The 18,964-nt window shown below is 38.9% G+C and overlaps 1 protein-coding gene across 6 annotated transcripts in view; it reads left to right on the top strand.

The window, feature by feature from the left end:
- The window catches only part of WDR33 (WD repeat domain 33), a 135,246-nt gene that overhangs the window by 70,458 nt on the left and 45,824 nt on the right, over positions 1-18,964 (top strand). For all 6 annotated transcript variants that reach the window (XM_075861406.1, XM_075861400.1, XM_075861404.1 and 3 more), the window contains exon 7: positions 17,501-17,598. In XM_075861406.1, the coding sequence (XP_075717521.1) occupies positions 17,501-17,598 (98 nt within the window). The remainder of the gene's footprint in view (positions 1-17,500; positions 17,599-18,964) is intronic.

Below are 18,964 nucleotides of genomic sequence, written 5' to 3'. Positions count from 1 at the left end.
AATTGCTTTTAGAGAGCCATTTGAGTCCCTGAACTTGAGGACAATTTCACCATATAAATGGTCTCATAAGTGTCTGCAAACTGGCTTGGCGTATAGAGCCCTCCACTACGGTCTTCAGTGACAGGTCATATGACTGGTTTACTTACAGCCCTTAAAGGGTATTTCACATCTTGCACATCTATGGCATATCCACAGGATGGCCTGGGGAACAGCGGGAGCTGGACAAGGTAGGACGTGGGGTCAGGGTCCCATGTTCTAGCTTTAGGTGTGGAAATCGCATCTATTGGATAATGGCATATCCTGTGGATAAGCCATATATATCCAAGATGGGAAAAACCCTTTAAGCTAGCCATACACATGACCTAGTTGGTGACCAAACTATTTTTTCCTGACTCCTAAACATGTATGCTTGTAGTGTCAGATTGTGCGTTTCGTTGCTGTTTATCACTATGGAGATCAGATAAGACACATCTGGCAGCACTTTTATAAAGGAATGGACATCTCCTTCACTGATGTGTGCCATTGGGCTGCCCCATACAGAAAAGATTATTGGCCAAATCTTTTGAAATCTATTGCCTGCTGACATTTATTTAATGTGTATGGTGTAGCGTTCTCCCACTAGATTTTAGCTTTTATAGGGTCTCGTACAGATGTCCTGATCTAAATGGAGACTTTACCGGTAACTGCTTTCATCATATTTTTCCTTATTTGTGTTTTCATTCAGTAATACATTAAAGTACACTACATACATTTGAGCCTTGTACATTTTGTTCATTTCCTTCTGTAGGTCTTTTGCCTACTCCTCCATTTGATACTCCTAATTATTTGTTCACTGCGTTAGGCCTCATTGAGACAAATCTATGATGTTGCTAGTCGTTAGACTTTTAATTTGGACAGGACTTGTAACCGCGATACGGACGCTAAAATGTATCCACGTTATAGGCGCCTAAATGAGGACTAAGGTTCTGTGCACTATTGCAACGATATTTTTTGTAATTCATCTAAAAATGAAGAAATTTGCAAAAGTGTCTCCATGCTTGGACTACAAATAGACCCTATGTGCAGTCTGAGCCTGCCGCCATTTGTTACCCTACTCCTTCTACAACCTTCGTCCCCAGCAGTTATTAAAGTGGTTGTCTCATGAAGACCATACAACCTCTGTTCATATGCACTATTAGGGCCACAAGGAAGTTCCCACGCTCCGGATGGTCCACTATGAGCCAGAACAATGGACTGCCATGTAATAATAAATTTTGTCTGGCCAGGGTAGGCTTCCTTTGGCAAAAAAAAATAAAAATCTGTTTGCCGGTGTGCTGTTAGTTGCATCCTGATCACAGCCACGGTTGCAATGTGAAGGGGTTGTCTGAAGATACTCGGAGGGTTTGTCCTGATGGGACATCCCCCTTTAAAGATCTCGGATGAAAAGTCTGTTGTGTGTCTGATGCTAAATCTATTTTTAACAGTTACAATTTTTGTTGTGCAGTTTGGCTGCTAAGGGTCTGTTCACACAGAGTTTAGATTTTGACCCGTCTGCAATCTTTGCCGCATTTTTTGGCTGCGGTCATTGAGCGCCGCGGGCAAAAAACGCTTTCTCTGCCTCTCATTGATGTCAATAGGAGGTCAGAGACAGAAGCGCCTGAAAAAAGGGTAAAAAAAAATGCCTCTGCCTCCCATTGATATCAATGTGGGGCGTTTTCGGCGCGGTTCCCGTGTCAAACGTGCCAAATAACTCACTGTGAACAGGGCCTAATAGTTTACTGCCTTATTTGCCATTGTAGTGTACATAAGTTTGTTAATCCCAATTCCACAATTCTGCCAAAAATAAAGCTTATGGCATGCTCCCCTATGTGTTAGTTTTGTTATGAATTTGCCGTATTTTATTATGGACTTCGATAGGGGAAAGTGAAGGCATTATTTGTGCGTCCAGTAAAAAAAACAAAACGATATCACAGGATCCCTACTTTAATTTTTTTTTATATAAAACGAAAACACTTATTTATTTAATATTTTTTTTAATAAAAAAAAAAACTTGAAGTATAAGCATTGTTGTAGAGCTTGCATATAAAAACCTATATTTTTTTCTTTATACATGCAATACTGCTGTGTTGATTTCCCTTCTCCATATTTTGACGTCTCCTTCTCCCCAGCTGTAAATTACTTTGTGTCTGTTTCTACATGTCTATACGTGTAATAGAGAAATGATGCTTTTGGTTGCTCATGGCAAGACAGCGATGTACCAGTTTCATGGCCACGTTACTCTGCAGACTAGTAGAGGACAGCGGGGGATCTCCAGAACAGCCCTGTTCAAGTACATTAACCTTTATGGGAAAGTAGAGTTTCATAAGTCTGACTCAAATCGGAATTTTCAGTTTTTGGCTAGTGGTGCAGGTTTTTTGTTTTTTTTTGCCTACTATTGGGAAGTGCGGTTTGCTTTTAAGCCATCTTACTCGTAGACTTTTTCTTTTTATCATGGAGTACATGGCATGCATGTTTGCATCTAGATAGTCATACAGTTCATAAGTACACTTCAAACGTGTATGTCAAATGTTTCCCCATCTTTGTTTGATTTTGTAAGTCACTATCCCAAAGTGTGTCCTAATAGCAAAACATATCCAATAAATCAAGTCCGCATAGACGAAGCAGATCTGCTGGTCACTGTGCGCCTTCCGCGTTGTCTCAACGATGGTATATGCTTTAAGGTACCCGTCCGTACACATTATAGACTGTGTATGGGGGCCACCCGACTCTTCCCCCGACTGCAGATGTCATGGGGAAAGAAGAATCCTGAAGTCCAACATGCCTGATCAGGAGATAAGCAGCTGCCAGAGGCTTATTGCCCTCTCTTTTGAAATAAACCGGAACGCTCAGCCGAGTGTGAATGTTTGGGGGGGTGTCGTGAGAAGTAACTGTCGACAGTTAATTAATTGGTATGGCCAACTAGTTTCTTATTAGATAAAGATGTGATGGCTCAAATCTGTTTATAATATGTGGCTATGTTAGGCTATGTTCACACTGAGTTTTTTTTTTTACAAGTTTTTTGACGCGGAAACCGCGCCGCAAAAACGGCCCGAAAATGCCTCCCATTGATTTCAATGGAAGGTGGGGGCGGTTTTCTCCCGCGAGCGGTAAGACCGCCTCGTGGGAGAAAGAAGGGACATGCCCTATCTTCGGGCGTTTACGCCTCTGACCTCCCATTGACTTCAATGGGAGGCAGAGAAAGCGTATTTCGCAGCGTTTTATGGCCGCGGGCAAAAAACGCAGCGAAAGCCGGCATGCAGGGAGAGGAAAATTTGCCTCAAACTTCCAAACGGAACTTTGAAGCAGAAATTCCGCCTGCAAAAAAAACTCTGTGTGAACATAGCCTTAGTCTCCAAAATACACCTTAAATGATTGTTTATAAATCGTTCAAAACTATTGTGTGTTTTTTACAGCTTAGCTTTTTTATGTATATTTTGCTACATAAGCATTACGATTCTCTGTTCCCTTGAATAAATATCTGATACGGTATTTTCTAAGCACGCATTTAGTGTTTTTATAGTTTGTGTGTGTATAGTATTGTTGAGGGCATTTACCCACGTTTTTAAGTTGTGTTTTAGACGGGACGTTGAAGATCCACAAGATAGCAATTTACACCTATCATTTTAAGAGCTACAAATGAATGGTCCCTAAGGAATCGTCACAATGCCCATGCTACACTTTGTCTGCTTTGGTAGCCGCTCATCTTCAAGTAGCAACGATTCCATTATCAATCCATTTACTAATCGCTACTCATCGTAAATAGACACTTGTAAAGAAAGGTTCTCGTTATGGACGTTCATGTATTGTGAAGGGACCTTCTGAAGGACATATCGTGTTGCATAAGCAAGCTATGATTTACAGAACTAATCCTCACTAGTGGTTGATGTTTCCTACATTCGGGTTCTGCAGTTATATAATGTATTGCAATTGATAAACTTTATACCAAATGTTTAGTAGTCACCTTTTCTTGAAATCAAAGGGAAATGTAACGTCAAATAGCAGATTCAGATTTAGAAGATTCTTTCCTAATGGCTATGGTTGTTTGTCTAATAATATAAAGTGTCATGTTGGCTCCCATACACAAGAATTGCAGCACTTTAAGAATTGTCTGGTTTTAAAAATCTATTTTTTTTTTTTCTAAAACCCTGTTGGTGATTGAGGAGTGGAGAGTGAAGAGTGGCTAAATAGTCTAGTTCTGGGGGACCCAACACTTTTGTGCATTACAGGGACAGCCAATTAATTTCAAGAGAGCTATGTAATCTTTATTTTTTCCTGGTTGGGTGCTGCAGTGAAATGTAACATTTGCCACGATCCACACATTACAGCTCATCTCAGTTGGTCCCGTTTTATGCCTTTTCACATCAGGTTTTGGTGATGTGCTCTGGCCCCGACGGACACCATTATATGTCATCCTGTAGATACCGCAAAGCAACCTGCCTTCTATTACAAACTAACCATGACACTGGTGTGAACATGGCCTAAATCAGAAGAAGGACCACCAATAATATATCCTTTTTATAGTAACGGTCCCTAATTACTAAATCCAATTATGAAAGAAACTATACAGTCCTATTCCCAGTGTCCGCTGTTTCCCTGAAAATCCTGTTCTGGTCAGACTTGTTTGAAGAGTGAAAGCTTGAGAATCACGTGTTTTTCAGAATTGGCAAAAGTAGAGCTCAAATATGTACCACATCTGGAAACTAAATACTTTGAAGACAATTGCACATCAACAATCACTGCAAAACCAACAATTTTCAGATTTTTGTACCCCCAATGAGTGTCTCTGGACTGAAATTGGTAAATTGATGGTTTACGTACTGGAGTAAATGTATGTGAATTCTGGGACCAAAAGAGTTGAAGTGCAAATATAACTGCCATTGGTTATTAACTATAAAAGTATAGGTATTGCTTAATTTTGTTTGTTTGGGTAGTGTTCATTTTAATTTACCTTGCGTTTAAAACTTATCAAGACAGTTACTTTGAATTTTTTTAAAAAACAAAAGAAAAAACATTTTTGTGTTTTAGCTTTTTTTTTAAAATTTTCTTTTTGATCCCGACCCATACTTTTTATGAAAATTTTAATTCAAAAGCAAGTCCTAGGATAAATGTTTTAGACCTTTTATTCGTAACACCAGCTAAAAAAGGGTTTAGTCCCGTTTCACATACATCACTTTGCGTTTTTGTTTTTTTATGAAAAAACACTGCAGCCAGATGTGGTTAGTTCTAAAGCTTTTAGTAAAGTATAAGTATCTATGTATTTAATTTTTGGGTTTTGGGGTCAGTGGCATTTTTCTCAAAATACAGCATGTTCTAGGTATAGATTTTTTTTTTTTAGTTTTACTTCTTAGGCTTCTCTATAGAACTTTAAAAACCATCAGGAAAAACGCATGCACAAATTGACACTAATTTTTTTAATATTTTTTTCATGTAGTTTGCCCCCACCCTTGGCGACATCTGCAATACATGTATGTCGGATGCTGCCGGTGTATGTATGGAACAAGTTCAGGAGCTGAGCCCGTTTTATACACCATTGATGTCAGTTGTATATTATAGCTGACACCCTGCTATAAAGGCCATGATCGGAGATCACTTGATACTGGCCATTTAACCCTTTAGATGCTATGTTTGATAGTGATTTGTTGCATCTAAACCATCAGGGGGCCCTCTTTTACCTCATGGGCCCATTCGCAACTTTATTGCATGGTGCTGATGTGTTGTCATGGCAACTGGGGGCCTAATCAGGTCTGCCTTTTAGACCTACTATTAATCCCTGCTAGGGTTTAATAGAAGAAAGTAATATGCACACTACACTGCATTGCTGCATTACATAAGTATTGCAGTGTTTTTGTACGAGCGATCTAACGATTGCGTGTTCAAATCCCTTAGTGGGAATAAAAAATAAAAAGTTTGTGTATGCATATATATAATATTTAAATAAAAAAACATTTTTTCCTCTTATTACGTAAAATAGAAAGAATAAAAAGTTAGCATTGCTATTGCCCCATTCGTAGAAATTTGACCTACTACAATATGTTCATCCTGCACGGTGAATGCCATAAAAAACAAACACTAGAATTGCTGGTTTTTGGGCACCTCACCTCGCAAATTTTTTTTTTAATAAGTAATAGTCGTATGTACCTTTTTAAATTGGTACCAATGAAAACCACAGTTCGTCCTTCAAAAAAATAAGCCTTCACGTCGTTCCATCAAGAGAAGGATAAATTTATGGATCTCCGAATCTGGTGACGCTGAGCAATTTTTTTTAATTTTTTTTAACACATTGCTTTAATTTTGTAAAAGTAGTAAAACATAAAAAAAAAAAAACGTACTCGTAATGACCCCAGAATGAAGTTAAAACGACACTTAGGGATGACTTTTCAGAATAAGTTGTCATGTGTGTACATTTCTGGCCATTATGACTTGTATCCTGATGATTTTCATCTCTGCAGGCCGATTCTAATTCTCAGTTCTCTCTGAGCTAGTGCGTGTAGCCTAACTGCTATTATGTCTTCTATACACTTCACACTATAGAAGAGTAGAATCCTGCTCTTCTATCTCATCGCTCTCTATATATAATGTCTCTATCTGCAGCAACATGGAGAAGATTACTCAGCAGTAATGAGCATTGTAGCTGAGAATCCAGCACTGGGGTAAGATAAATCTTACGATGAGCAGCCGTATTGCTGTCCTCGTCTTTTACTCTTCTCCTGCTCTCCTCTTTCCCCTTGCCATAGACTTCTATGTGCTGCTGTTACCTGATCCCTCAGTGAGCGGAGCGCCTTCTTGTCTAAGGATCTGGGAACTTTACATTTTTACCTGCGTTTAGCGTGTACCTCTGGAAAGCTCGTGACATTCAGATAAACCGTGTCCATAGGACGCCGTTAGTGTCCTTGGCCTCTGTCAGGCTGGTATACTTCGGTATACCCTTTTTTTATTTATTTTTTTACTACGCTATTCCATTCTGAGGTTCCCCTCAAAAAAAGTCCACCGTGCGGTATATATATATATATATATATATATATATATATATATATACATATATATATATAATACAGTCCAGGGTGGATGAACACAGCACTCCAAATGCAACAAATCAGGCCATGTGCTCGTTACCTGGGGGTGAATCAATTCCCCAATATCCAGATAGAGAGAAATGTAGAGCGTAGTAACGGCACCAGGACTTCAAGATGGATGAAAGCAAAAGTGGATTTATTTCACCTCAACACAGCAGCGTTTCGGTTCAACAGGAACCTTTCTCATGGCTTGAGAAAGGTTCCTGTTGAACCGAAACGTTGCTGTGTTGAGGTGAAATAAATCCACTTTTGCTTTCATCCATCTTGAAGTCCTGGTGCCGTTACTACGCTCTACATTTCTCTCTATATATATATATATATATATATATATATTATATACAGTGTATGTATGTGTGTATATGTATATATATATATATATATATATATAAATTTTTTTATTTTTTTTTTAAACCTGGTGAGTCTATGTGTGACTTATGCCACTGTATGGAATCTGTCAGAGGTATATGTTATATTTATTTCTCTGGGAGCTTTCCCAGGTTGGAAGTCCCCAGGAAGAGTATCGTGTATCGCCCAGCCCAAGGATTCTGCTCCTGAAGCAGCCCATGAGGTCTCTATTCATAGATGACAGTGGCTATTAATAACGAAGTCTCATGAAACGGTTGCTCTGGCCTGTTTCTCAATACATTATATGGTATGTTTAAATGGTGTTAAAAAAATACAAATTGTCAATCAAACAACAAGCCCTTATGCGGCTATGTTGATGGAAAAATAAAAACGTTACAGCTCTTGGAAGGCAGGGAGGGAAAACTAAAATGATAGAATGTAAACTAGCTGCGCTGTCAAAGGGTTCATTTGCTAGACAAAAACCCTGTGTGAAGGAGGCCTAAGGCCACTTTCACATGGCAGTGTTTTGGTCGTTGGTTATTAAATATATAAAGTTCCACTCCTGGTTTTGGCTTATAAATACTAAACAACGAGAAAGTATGATGAAAAGATTTGCACCTCTTCTATGTTTTGGACCCACTCCTTGTTTTGGCTTGCAAATACTGACCAGTAAACAGCAATGTCCTTAGGCTGGATTCATACATCGCGTATTTGTTGCAGATTTTTAAGCCAAAGCGACAAGTGGTTTCAAAAGGAATGGGAAATATGAAAATATACTTCTTCTTTCTCCAAGATCAAGGTCTTACTGGTTTAAAAAAAAAATAATTTTTGCAACAAATGTGTGAACCCAACTTTTTACAGGTATGCAGTTAGCATCTCCGTATAAATAAAGCATAAGGCCTTACTAATGCTTGCTTATTTGGGTGAGTATTTACAGCAGTATTAATAAGCCAAAACCAGAAGTGGAAAGTATAATTGATTAGATTTCTAGCGGTTCTGTGTTTTGGTCTCACTCCTGGTTTTGAATGAGGCATTAGTGGATATGAAAATAAAGAAAAAATACCCAACAAAAATTAATCCAAGCCTGGTCTTCTCTCTGGCTTCCAACTTTTTCATCTCCATTCACACCTATGTGGGAGTTATAGAAGCTTCCCTGAAATGCAATTTTCGTCATCTGATAAAAATGACTTCCCATGATGCACCAAGCTGATTTGAAATGTTCTCTTGGAAGATGTACAATTTTTTTTCTTTTATTTTGGTCTTGTTACTCAATGTTCTCACATGGTGTGTTTTTTTTTCTTCATTATCACGGTTTCTAATTCTAAAGCTTTATTTATGTTTGCCTTAGGTTTTATTTTTGTCTATCTGAGCTATACTGTATACATTTTTTGTGTTTACTAAATTACGTATTAACAATTTTATCATTTGGCCAAAAAAAAGTACACACCGTTATTAGCATGAAGATGTGCATCCATTTCATGGTTTATGACAAAAATATTCTGTTTTTTACTGCTTTTCAAATATGTAACAAATAAGGCATATAATTGAAGTTCTAGAATATTTTTTTTTAATTTCAGTTATTAAATTTACTATGTAAATTGACCTATTTTGCGGTTTTAACTCCTTCCTGCTCTGCAGTGTCTACGTTCGATGCGAACAGGAGGTCTTTATACGATCCGCCGTACATGTGCAATGCCTGCATGAGTAGCAGCGGGGGATGTTGGCTGTAATGGCTGCAACATCTGAGTTTGAGGAAGGGGCGCCACCTGTCAGCATATCGGCACCCAATCTTGTGATCGTGTGTTCCCATGGCAACAGGATCCTAACAAAGGCTCCCATGTCTGCCATGGTCGTGAACGTATTACTACCATAAGTAGTGCACTGTATTATGTAAGCAATCAAAGGATCGCATGTTTAAGTCCCTAGTAAATATTGTAAAAAAAACTACTAGTATTTTGCGGTTTAAAAAGGTAAAACAAAAAACACAATCCCCCTTCTTTATTTTTTAACAATGTAAAACACTTTATATTATGGGAGAAAAAAATATATTCAAAGTCGATGTTGCCGCTTTCGTAAAGTCCCGTACTATAAAATGATGCAGTTATTTATGCCGCACTGTGAAGGCCGTAAAAAAATAAAATTGCCAGAATGTCAGTTTTTTTTTTTTTGTTCAATTCGCCCCTCAAAAACAATAAAAAGTTATCAAAATTTTTATGTACCCCAAAAGGGTAAACACGAGAGCCACGAGTCCCACAAAAAACAAGCCGCCATACAGCTCACTCGATGTAAAAATTAAAATGTATTATTAATTTGGTATCACCGTAATGGTAGGACCCGCATAATACTGTGTGTGTAAAATTGCTGTTGCCACCACACAAAAAAAAAGTTTAAAAGTTATACAATGCACTTTATGTACCCCAAAATGCTGACATTAGAAAATACAATTCATCCCAAAAAAACAGGCTCTATGTCGACAGAAAAATTAAAATGTTATGGTTGATAAAAAAATAAAAAAAATAAAATATTGCTGCTCCTAAAGGGGTTAATGTGTTTGGATGAGCTATCTAAAGATAAGGTCAACCCGATTTCAAGCAGCTGTGTGTTTGAACACCTTCATGCTCGGTCATCCCATCAATCTGGCAAGATTGCAGAGCTATGATTGTACTCGATGTGGTTTTAGGTCATTTGGATTTATCATGACACCCTAGGCGATCATGATGATTTTAGCTGAATAGGAAGAGTAGATGGCCTTTTGTAAAAGAATATACATTTCACATAAAAAGGAGTTCGGAGTATTCAAAACTAAGAATGTTTTTCTAATAAAATAGTAGTTTGTAAATGAGCTTAGAATTAGCGTTTTGATAGTTTGAGGACTAGTATCCGTGTAATAACATATATTTTGAGGCTCCTTATCAGTTCCATTGTGTCGAGACCTAAGGCCGTTTTAATTATGATCTGTAATGACAAATGCGTAGTATGTTAGAGCTCTTTAAAGAGTATTATGTATCTTTTTATATCCACCCAAAGAAATTAAATTTTGTAGTATTAGTTCTCCGTTTTCCTTCTCTGCTGACATGGACTACAAATACAGTTGTACCTGGCTGTGCATGGCATTCTGAAAAGAATGGCGATGTGCAATTGCCTATCATCGAGTGCATTAGCCTGACCGGGTCAGAAGGCATTTACAAAAAGAACAAAAACAGACATGCACTGTAAGAATAGGCAGAGAATTGTTTGTACACCTCAAACCGCAATTTAGATTTAGCGCATATGCTGAAGTGCTGCAGATCCTGTCGGTTGAGCCACACCGTTTGAGAGTGATTTTACGAAGTACTGCACAGGTGACCGATTCTGTACAGCCTGCTAAATTACTAGACCGTTAGCTTTGAAATGTCATTAGACCTGTGCACCTCAAACCATGTACAAGTTCAGTCTCACTAGAAAAGTCTTAGCGTTGAGAATTAATATTATAAGAATAATAGTAAAATAACACATACACTGGTGTACAGGTTTAGTAAACCGTGCTTCACTTGTATAGCTAAGTTTTACTTTCTCGAATACAATTTCATGTCAAAGTAACTTGGACCGTTTTACAAGAAGAATTTGAGTAACCTTAACGTATGGCTGGCCAAAATAGTGCTAATGTGCGGAGGTATGGGATGGTCTCTGGCCATTACATCATTGGGAGGGAATCCCTGACAGAAGAACCATTCATTAATTTGAGAAGTTTGAAAGGGGTGTCTACTGAGAAAGAAACATGGTTCGGAAGTCTTGTGATCGCAACAAGGGCGTTTGAGTTGCATATATCCTCTCCATAAATGTTTAAACCATATCTCCAATTTTGGGGAACTTAATAAAATGAGGGGTTTTCATACTTAATTTACTGAGTTCTAGAACCCAGCTTTAATTTTTCTTCAGTAGAGCAGCTATTGACCCATCGTGATATACCCTCTAAACTATACAAATACAGCACTGTGCAAACATTTTAGGCAGTGGTGGAAAAATAGAAGTGTTAATAGTTTTTTGTTTTTTTTTTATCACTAAACCAAATAGAAAGTGAATCAAATCTAAATTAACTCGATATTTGTTGTGACCACCCTTTGCCTTCAAAACAGCATCAATTCTAGGTACACTTCCACCAGGTTTTTGAAGGCACTCGGCAGGGAAGTTGTTCCAAACATCTTGGAGAACTAACCACAGATCTTCTGTGGATGTAGGCTTCCTCAAATCCTTCTCTCTCTTCATGTAATCCCAGACAGACTCAATGATGTTGAGATCAGGGCTCTGGGGCTATATCATCACTTCCTGGGCTCCTTGTTCTTTATGTTGCAGATAGTTCTTAATGATGTTGTTTGGACCCCATGTTTGGGGTTGTTGTCCTACTGCAGACTAGAATTGGAGCCAATCAGATTCCCTGATGATATTGCATGATAGATGAGAATCTGCCTGTATTTCTCAGCATTGAGGACACCATTTAATCCTGACCAAATCCATTTGCTGGAAAGCAACCCCAAACTTGCAGGGCATCTCCCACAATGCTTCACTGTTGCCTGCAGACACTCATTATTGTACTTTTCTCCAGCCCTTCGGCAAACAAACTGCCTTCTGTTACAGCCGAATATTTCAAATTTTGACTCCGGTCCAGAGCACCTGCTGCCATTTTTCTGCAGCCTAGTTCTTATGTTTTTGTGCATAGTTGAGTCGCTTGGCTTAGTTTCCACGCCGAAGGTATAGCTTTTTGGCTATGAAAACCACTTTTGGCCAGACTTCTCTGAACAGTAGCTGAATGTACCTGGGTCTCACTGGTTTCTGCCAGTTCTGGGCTGATGGCACTGCTGGACAAATTCCGATTTTGAAGGGAAGTACGCATGATGTGTATTTGATCTGCTGCACTAAGTTTCCTTTTCCGACCACTGTGTCTACGGTCCTCGGCTGCCTGATTCTTTGTGCTTCTTCAAAAGAGCTTGAACCGCACATCTTGGAACCCCCTGTCTGCTTTAAAATCTTTGCCTGGGACAGACCTTACTGATACAGTATAACTGTCTTGTTGCTGCACTCCTTGCCATGGTGGTCCTGTGACATGAAACCTCTTTCGCAACTTCACCATTGTAGCAGAGTTTGGCTGTTCCTCACCCAGTTTAAGCCTCATACACAGCTGTTTCTAGTACAGTTAATGACTACATATGAAAATAATGATCATTTTTACCTGTTTGGTATGATTGGTTAATCATACGCCCGACTATAATCCTGCAAAATCCATGACACTGTTGAAGTGTACGTAAAATAATTGGTGCTGTTTTGAAGGCAAAGGGTAGTCACAGCAAGATTTTTTGTTCATTCACTTTGTATTTTGTTAATTGATAGAAAAAAATATGAATACTTCTATTTTTGAATGCATTATTATTTTGGAGCATTTTTCTAAAACTTCTGCACATTACTGTATGTACACCTTTTTAGATAATATTCGTGGCCCTGTTGAATTTGTATATTTCTTATCGAAAGGGAAATCAACTTGTGAGAAATGTGATCCACCCCCCACATGTATTTTGATAAGAATTATAGGGACCCAACACAGACCGGAGACACAACCCAAGCCTGAAAACCGCATTTCAATGCACAGTGCCGGAAATGTTCTTGAACTTTATAATCTGGACATGAGAACTGATCTCTAGGACATAGCAGCTCCTGCTTGTGCGAAGATCTTGGTTTAGGTCCTGTTCACACGGCGTGTGTTCTGTGCGCCGAAATGCACGTCAAAAACCGCTTGATTTGAATTTCTCATTTTAAATAATTGGGAAAATGCCCCGTTAGTACATACAAGGCATTATTTTACGCGAGCGTATTTAAAAAACAAACGTGTCGCGTGAAAAAAACAAACGTCTGGTCAATTACTTGGCATGTAAAATGCGACAAATGTTGCCATAGTCAATGGGAGTCCTAAGTGCAGAAAGCGCACACAAAACACGTAAAAAAGCCTTTATTTTTAAAAGCAGTTTAGAAAATACGCTAGCGTATTTGACACATTTACACGTTTGTATATTTGGAGCGCCGCATGAACATGCCCTTAGAAATACATTCGTGCAGCCTGCATTTTGGATGCATATAAGTAGACGTTTTCTATACCCAGCCTCTCTTTATATTATCACTTAAAGAAACCGGTCCAAAAATAATCTGCTTACATGTACCCTTCTGTCGTCATCCCAAATGCACCAACATCTATATCCTTTATGGGTTGAATTTAAGGGCTTATTCAGACGAACGGGATATAAGTCCGTGCAACGCGCGTGATTTTCACGCGCGTCGCACAGACCTATATTAGACTATGGGGCCGCGCGGACATGTGCGTGATTTTTTTCTCAGCGTGAGTCCGCTGAAAAAAAGTCACGACATGTCCGTTCTTTGGGCGTTTTCCGCGCATCACGCACCCATTGAAGTCAATGAGTGCGTGAAAACCATGCATGCCACACAGAAGCACTTCCGTGCGACCAGCGTGATTTGCGCAAAAGCTGAGAAAAGGATGAATGAAAACAGAAAAGCACCACGTGCTTTTCTGTTTACAAACATCCAAACGGACTGTCATAATGATGGCGGCTGCGCGAAAAGCATGCAGCCACGCATCATATGGGGCTGACACACGGAGCTGTTAAGTGCCTTTTGCACAGGCAAAACGCCGCGTTTTTTGCGTGCGAAAAAACTGCACGCTCGTGTGAATCCAGCCTAAGTGTGTATATATTACATCCGTGTATTTTGTTTATTTGGATTCCCAAAAGCTCTATGACAGAAATTAGAACAGCATTTGGGATTTGGACCTGTAACTAAGGCCTTATTCAGACGAGCGTGTCCGTTTAGCATCTGCAAAAAAACTGACCATATTTCATGCATTTCAGTTCTGTGTGGCATCAGTGTGCTTTCCGTGTGGCATCAGTTTTTCATGTCCGTGTTTCTCCTCCGCAAGCCCTTCCTGTTTTGTTTTTTTTCTCAACATTTCTTTAGCAAGATGATGCGTCAAATGCGGACAGTACAGGGATGTCGTCCCTGTGCGGTCCATGCTTTTCTTGCACCTATAGACTTGGGCGACGTAGTCCACAAAAACGGACCAAAATAGGACATGCAGTGAGTTAAATGCAATGGACACGCTGTGAAAAAAACAATCGTATGTGAATAGCCCCATTGATTTGCATGGGTCAGTGTTCTGTCCGTTATTTCAACAGACCGCACACGGACGTAAAATATGGTCACCTGAATAAGGCCTAAAGCAAATCTCTCTTAGCAAGTGTTTCAGCAAATGGTTTTACAATGCTTTTTTAAAGAGACTCTGTCACCACATTATAAGTGCCCTATCTCCTACATAAGGAGATGGGCGCTATAATGTAGGTGACAACAGTGCTTTTTATTTAGAAAAACGATCTATTTTTACCACGGTATGAGCGATTTTTTTAGTTTTATGCTAATTTGTTTCTTAATGCCCAAGTGGGCGTGTTTTTACTTTAGACCAAGTGGGCGTTGTACAGAGGAGTGTATGACGCTGACCAATCAGTGACCAATCAGCGTCATACACTTCTCTCTATTCATTTAGTCAGCACATAGTGACACTGCGTTGTTCACTATGTGCTGTCTTATACTGACACATTAATGTTACTGAAGTGTTTAGACAGTGAATAGACATTCCTTCAAGCCAGAACGGGATGTCTATTCACAATCCCTGCACTTCGTTAACGTTTCTGTGGTACTTACAGCAGAGCAAGCGTAATCTCGCGAGATCTCGCTGTAAATGACAGGTTACAGCGAGATTACGCTTTGCTCTGCTGTAAGTACCAAACCAACGTTAACGAAGTGCAGGGATTGTGAATAGACATCCTGTCCTGGCTGGAAGGAATGTCTATTCACTGTCTAAACACTTCAGTAACATTAATGTGTCAGTATAAGACAGCACATACTGATCTAGCAGGATCCCTATGCGCTGAGTAAATGAATGGAGAGAAGTGCATGACGCCGATTGGTCAGTGTCATACACTCCTCTGTACAACGCCCACTTGGTCTAAAGTAAAAACACGCCCACTTGGGCATTAAGAAACTAATTAGCATAAAGCTAAAATCGCTCATACCGTGGTAAAAATAGATCGTTTTTCTAAATAAAAAGCACTGCTGTCATCTACATTACAGCGCCCATCTCCTTATTTCGGAGATAGGGCACTTATAATGTGATGACAGAGCCTCTTTAATGCAGAATAAATGGACATATGATTGCTTGTTATATTTGGTGCCCATAACAACCCTACTCATGAAAGATATCGGAAGGGGATATTTTGTCATAATTTCTCAGGAGTACAGCATTGGGCCTGTATCTTCTTGGGAACAAGTGTAGAAATAAGATACAATTAAAAAATAGTGATTTTATTATATCATTACAGTAATATATAAACAGGCATTTCAGCTGCAGTCACATGACCATGCGGATTGTATTCATCTCCTGCTTGTGTGATGTCTCATACACTGAACATGTGGTTATCTCCCTCCCTGTGGTACAGGGCTCGCACACTACATGCGTTTTATCTCTACTGCTCATTGCTCCTTCCCCTCTATCTCTTTAGCGATCGTATATTCACGCTTTGCGGCAGATAGTGCATAACAGTGTCTACATAGCAGCGCTGTGCCTCTAGCGGACAGTGAGAAATTACAACACCACCTTACACCTTGTAATAGGGGACAATGCAGGAAGCTGTAAACAGAGGCAATGTCTGTGAGGGGAGAGGAATGATGGGTACTGTAGTCCTTCATGCCCACATCAAGCCCTAGCAAAATGGAAAAAAAAAATTACTGCACAGAGCTGGGAGCATAATGAAAAATAACTACTACTGCGCTATGTTGGCATCCACACCCATAGGTACTTTCATTGTTTTTCATAAGCTCGAAAAAAAGCATTTAACCTGTCCAGAACAATACTTTTTTTGTAAAAACATTTATATCAAAAGATTCAAAGACGCTCATGGTGAATGTCCATGTTGAACAGAAATGATTCTTCGTTGGATGCCTTGAATATTGAGGGACCCCAGTCATCTTGGAGCCCACCTCCTCTTAGTACCCATGCCCAACCATTCCTATTGTTTAGCAGACCTAGTTGGGATTGCTTGGTTTTTGTTTGACTTGACCTTCAGGTCTTGTCAGTTACTTGCGAGTTGAATCTTTGCTCTAAATTCAGCTAACATGGTCCTATAAACTAGAACTAAGCAGGATTCCCTCATTTAAGCCTTCCGGTCACCCCTCATTTTTTTTTTTTTCTTCCTTATTCTCTGCTGTTCACTTATTTTCTTAGGTGAAACTTTTGGCTCTAAGAACACAGGGTTTGACTATTCAATTTACATACCAACCCTTTGGAATGTATGGTCGCTGCACTGTATGCGACGATCAAGATTAGTGGTTCTTTATTGTTGTGACACAATTTAATTAGGAATGGACGCAGTAATGTTCGGTTGTAGTTTAAAAGAAAAAAAAATATAAAGATAGATGTGTGTATATGTATGTGTGTGATTTTTTAAAATGTATTATATATGTATATGTGTATATATATGTATATGTGTATGTGTGTATGTGTATATATGTATGTGTGTATGTATGTATATATGTGTGTGTATATGTATGTATGTGTGTATATATGTTTATATATGTATGTGTATATATATTTATTTATTTATAATGAAATCTCAAGTGATGGGGCTGCACAACAAGAAAAGCATGTTTCCAAGCAAAAGACCACTACACCCATAGCATAAATCCAATCAACAAAGCTTCAGTGGACACTGGGTGAATAAAAAACGTTTTATTGGGTTATATCCTGGAGTTCAGCTTCCATTTGTGCATATACATGCATAAATCTATAATATTTTAAAAAGTAAAATGTTTTTCTAGATTATATTAGTACAACTTGGAAGCTAAATGTTCTAAATTTAAGGATTAAATCCCAGTTATGACACAAGTTTGTCCCCAACGAGGAATCTAGGGAACAGAAATGTTTTCCGTGTGTTTACTGACATTTTGCTCATGATTTCTTATTTTTCACTTGACAGTTTCTCCCCTACTGATAATAAATTTGCAACCTGTTCAGATGACGGGACAGTTAGAATTTGGGACTTTCTTCGTTGCCATGAAGAGAGGATTCTACGAGGTATGTTTGGTTTTTATTCTGGAAAATGTTTTAGGAAAAACTGCCACATTCATTAGCTGAGCTCTTTAATTATTAATGTCATATATGTATCAAAACTCATTCCTTCAGGAATTTTGAGGCAGATTTTGCCCTGCCTGCACTTTCTTTACCTTGTTCTCCTGCCGTGGACATTGAGCGCCGCGGGCAAAAAAGCCACGAAAAACCCTTTCTCTGCCTCCCATTGATTTCAATAGGAGGTCCGAGACTGAAGCGCGGGAAGAAAGAGCATGGCGCTTTTTTTTTTTGACTGCAAGTGTTTTTTTTCCGCTCGTGGGAAAAAACGCCTCTGCCCCCGATTGAAATCGATGGGAGGCGATTTCGGCCATTTTTTAGCGCGGTTTCCATGTCAAAGACCGGGCCAAAAAACTCTTTGTGAACTAGCCCCTATGCTAAGGTCCTTGAGAATTATCATTAATAGAAATTGCTTTGGAGTTAGCATGAGTCCTCCTATTAGCAACCTAGTCTGGTATATTACTGGTCTAACTTCAACTTCTTCACGGTCTAAATGATTGTCATGTCTCATTTTCCTTCCAAGTCATTTTAGTAGTGAAAGCTCCATAATCTTAGTACTAGGGTGTAGGACTCTCACCTATTATATACTTATGGTATAATCTGTGAATGTGCCATAATGTCTTTCATAGGAAAAGCTTCTATATGGTTTTTTACTAAATAAAACTTTAGGGGACATTTATAACATGTACAAGGTAGTTTTAATATGCAAACCAAAGTAGCACTTTTATTAAAATTATGGGTTTTGACGGAACATTTAAATAAAAGCCTAAATCTTTTTGCGTAGGTTAGGAATTAAATTTATATAGTGGAATATGTTGATGAAAGTATTATGAGGCAAGATAAAAGAAAAAGGTTGTGTTCGATCAAAGCACATATATTTCGATAACTGACTGGCCGGTTCAGATGGTTGGCATAGGTAAAATACTGGAAAAGTTATGCCCCCTGCCCAGAGACTATCTAAACTCCTTTGTGCTAAAAGGTATTGTAAACTTGAAGTAGAAAGCTTAACGATGCCGTCTGACTTAATAGAAATTTTGGCTATGGGAGAAGAGGAAAAAAGGAGCAAGAACAATCAATTTTATGTCGCCTTCAAATTATTTAATATTGATACCGACAGCTATAGGAAAGAGGACTGTAGAGCAGCGACGCTGAGACAGCTGATAGCGGCAGTTTCACTACATTTAACTACGAGCTTGTAGAGCGCAGCCCCCTGCTATTCTGCTTGGTACAGCATAGCTGTCTATCAATTCAGTAAAACAATTTAGCTATGCAAATACAGCTTCAATGAGCGCTCCCTCTTTTTCCCATTGAGGTG

The sequence above is a fragment of the Rhinoderma darwinii genome, chromosome 4 (genome assembly GCF_050947455.1).
Source record: "Rhinoderma darwinii isolate aRhiDar2 chromosome 4, aRhiDar2.hap1, whole genome shotgun sequence".
Taxonomy (NCBI): domain Eukaryota; kingdom Metazoa; phylum Chordata; class Amphibia; order Anura; family Rhinodermatidae; genus Rhinoderma; species Rhinoderma darwinii.
Note: the sequence above shows the minus strand (reverse complement) of the source record. Positions and strands in the feature narration are given on the sequence as shown.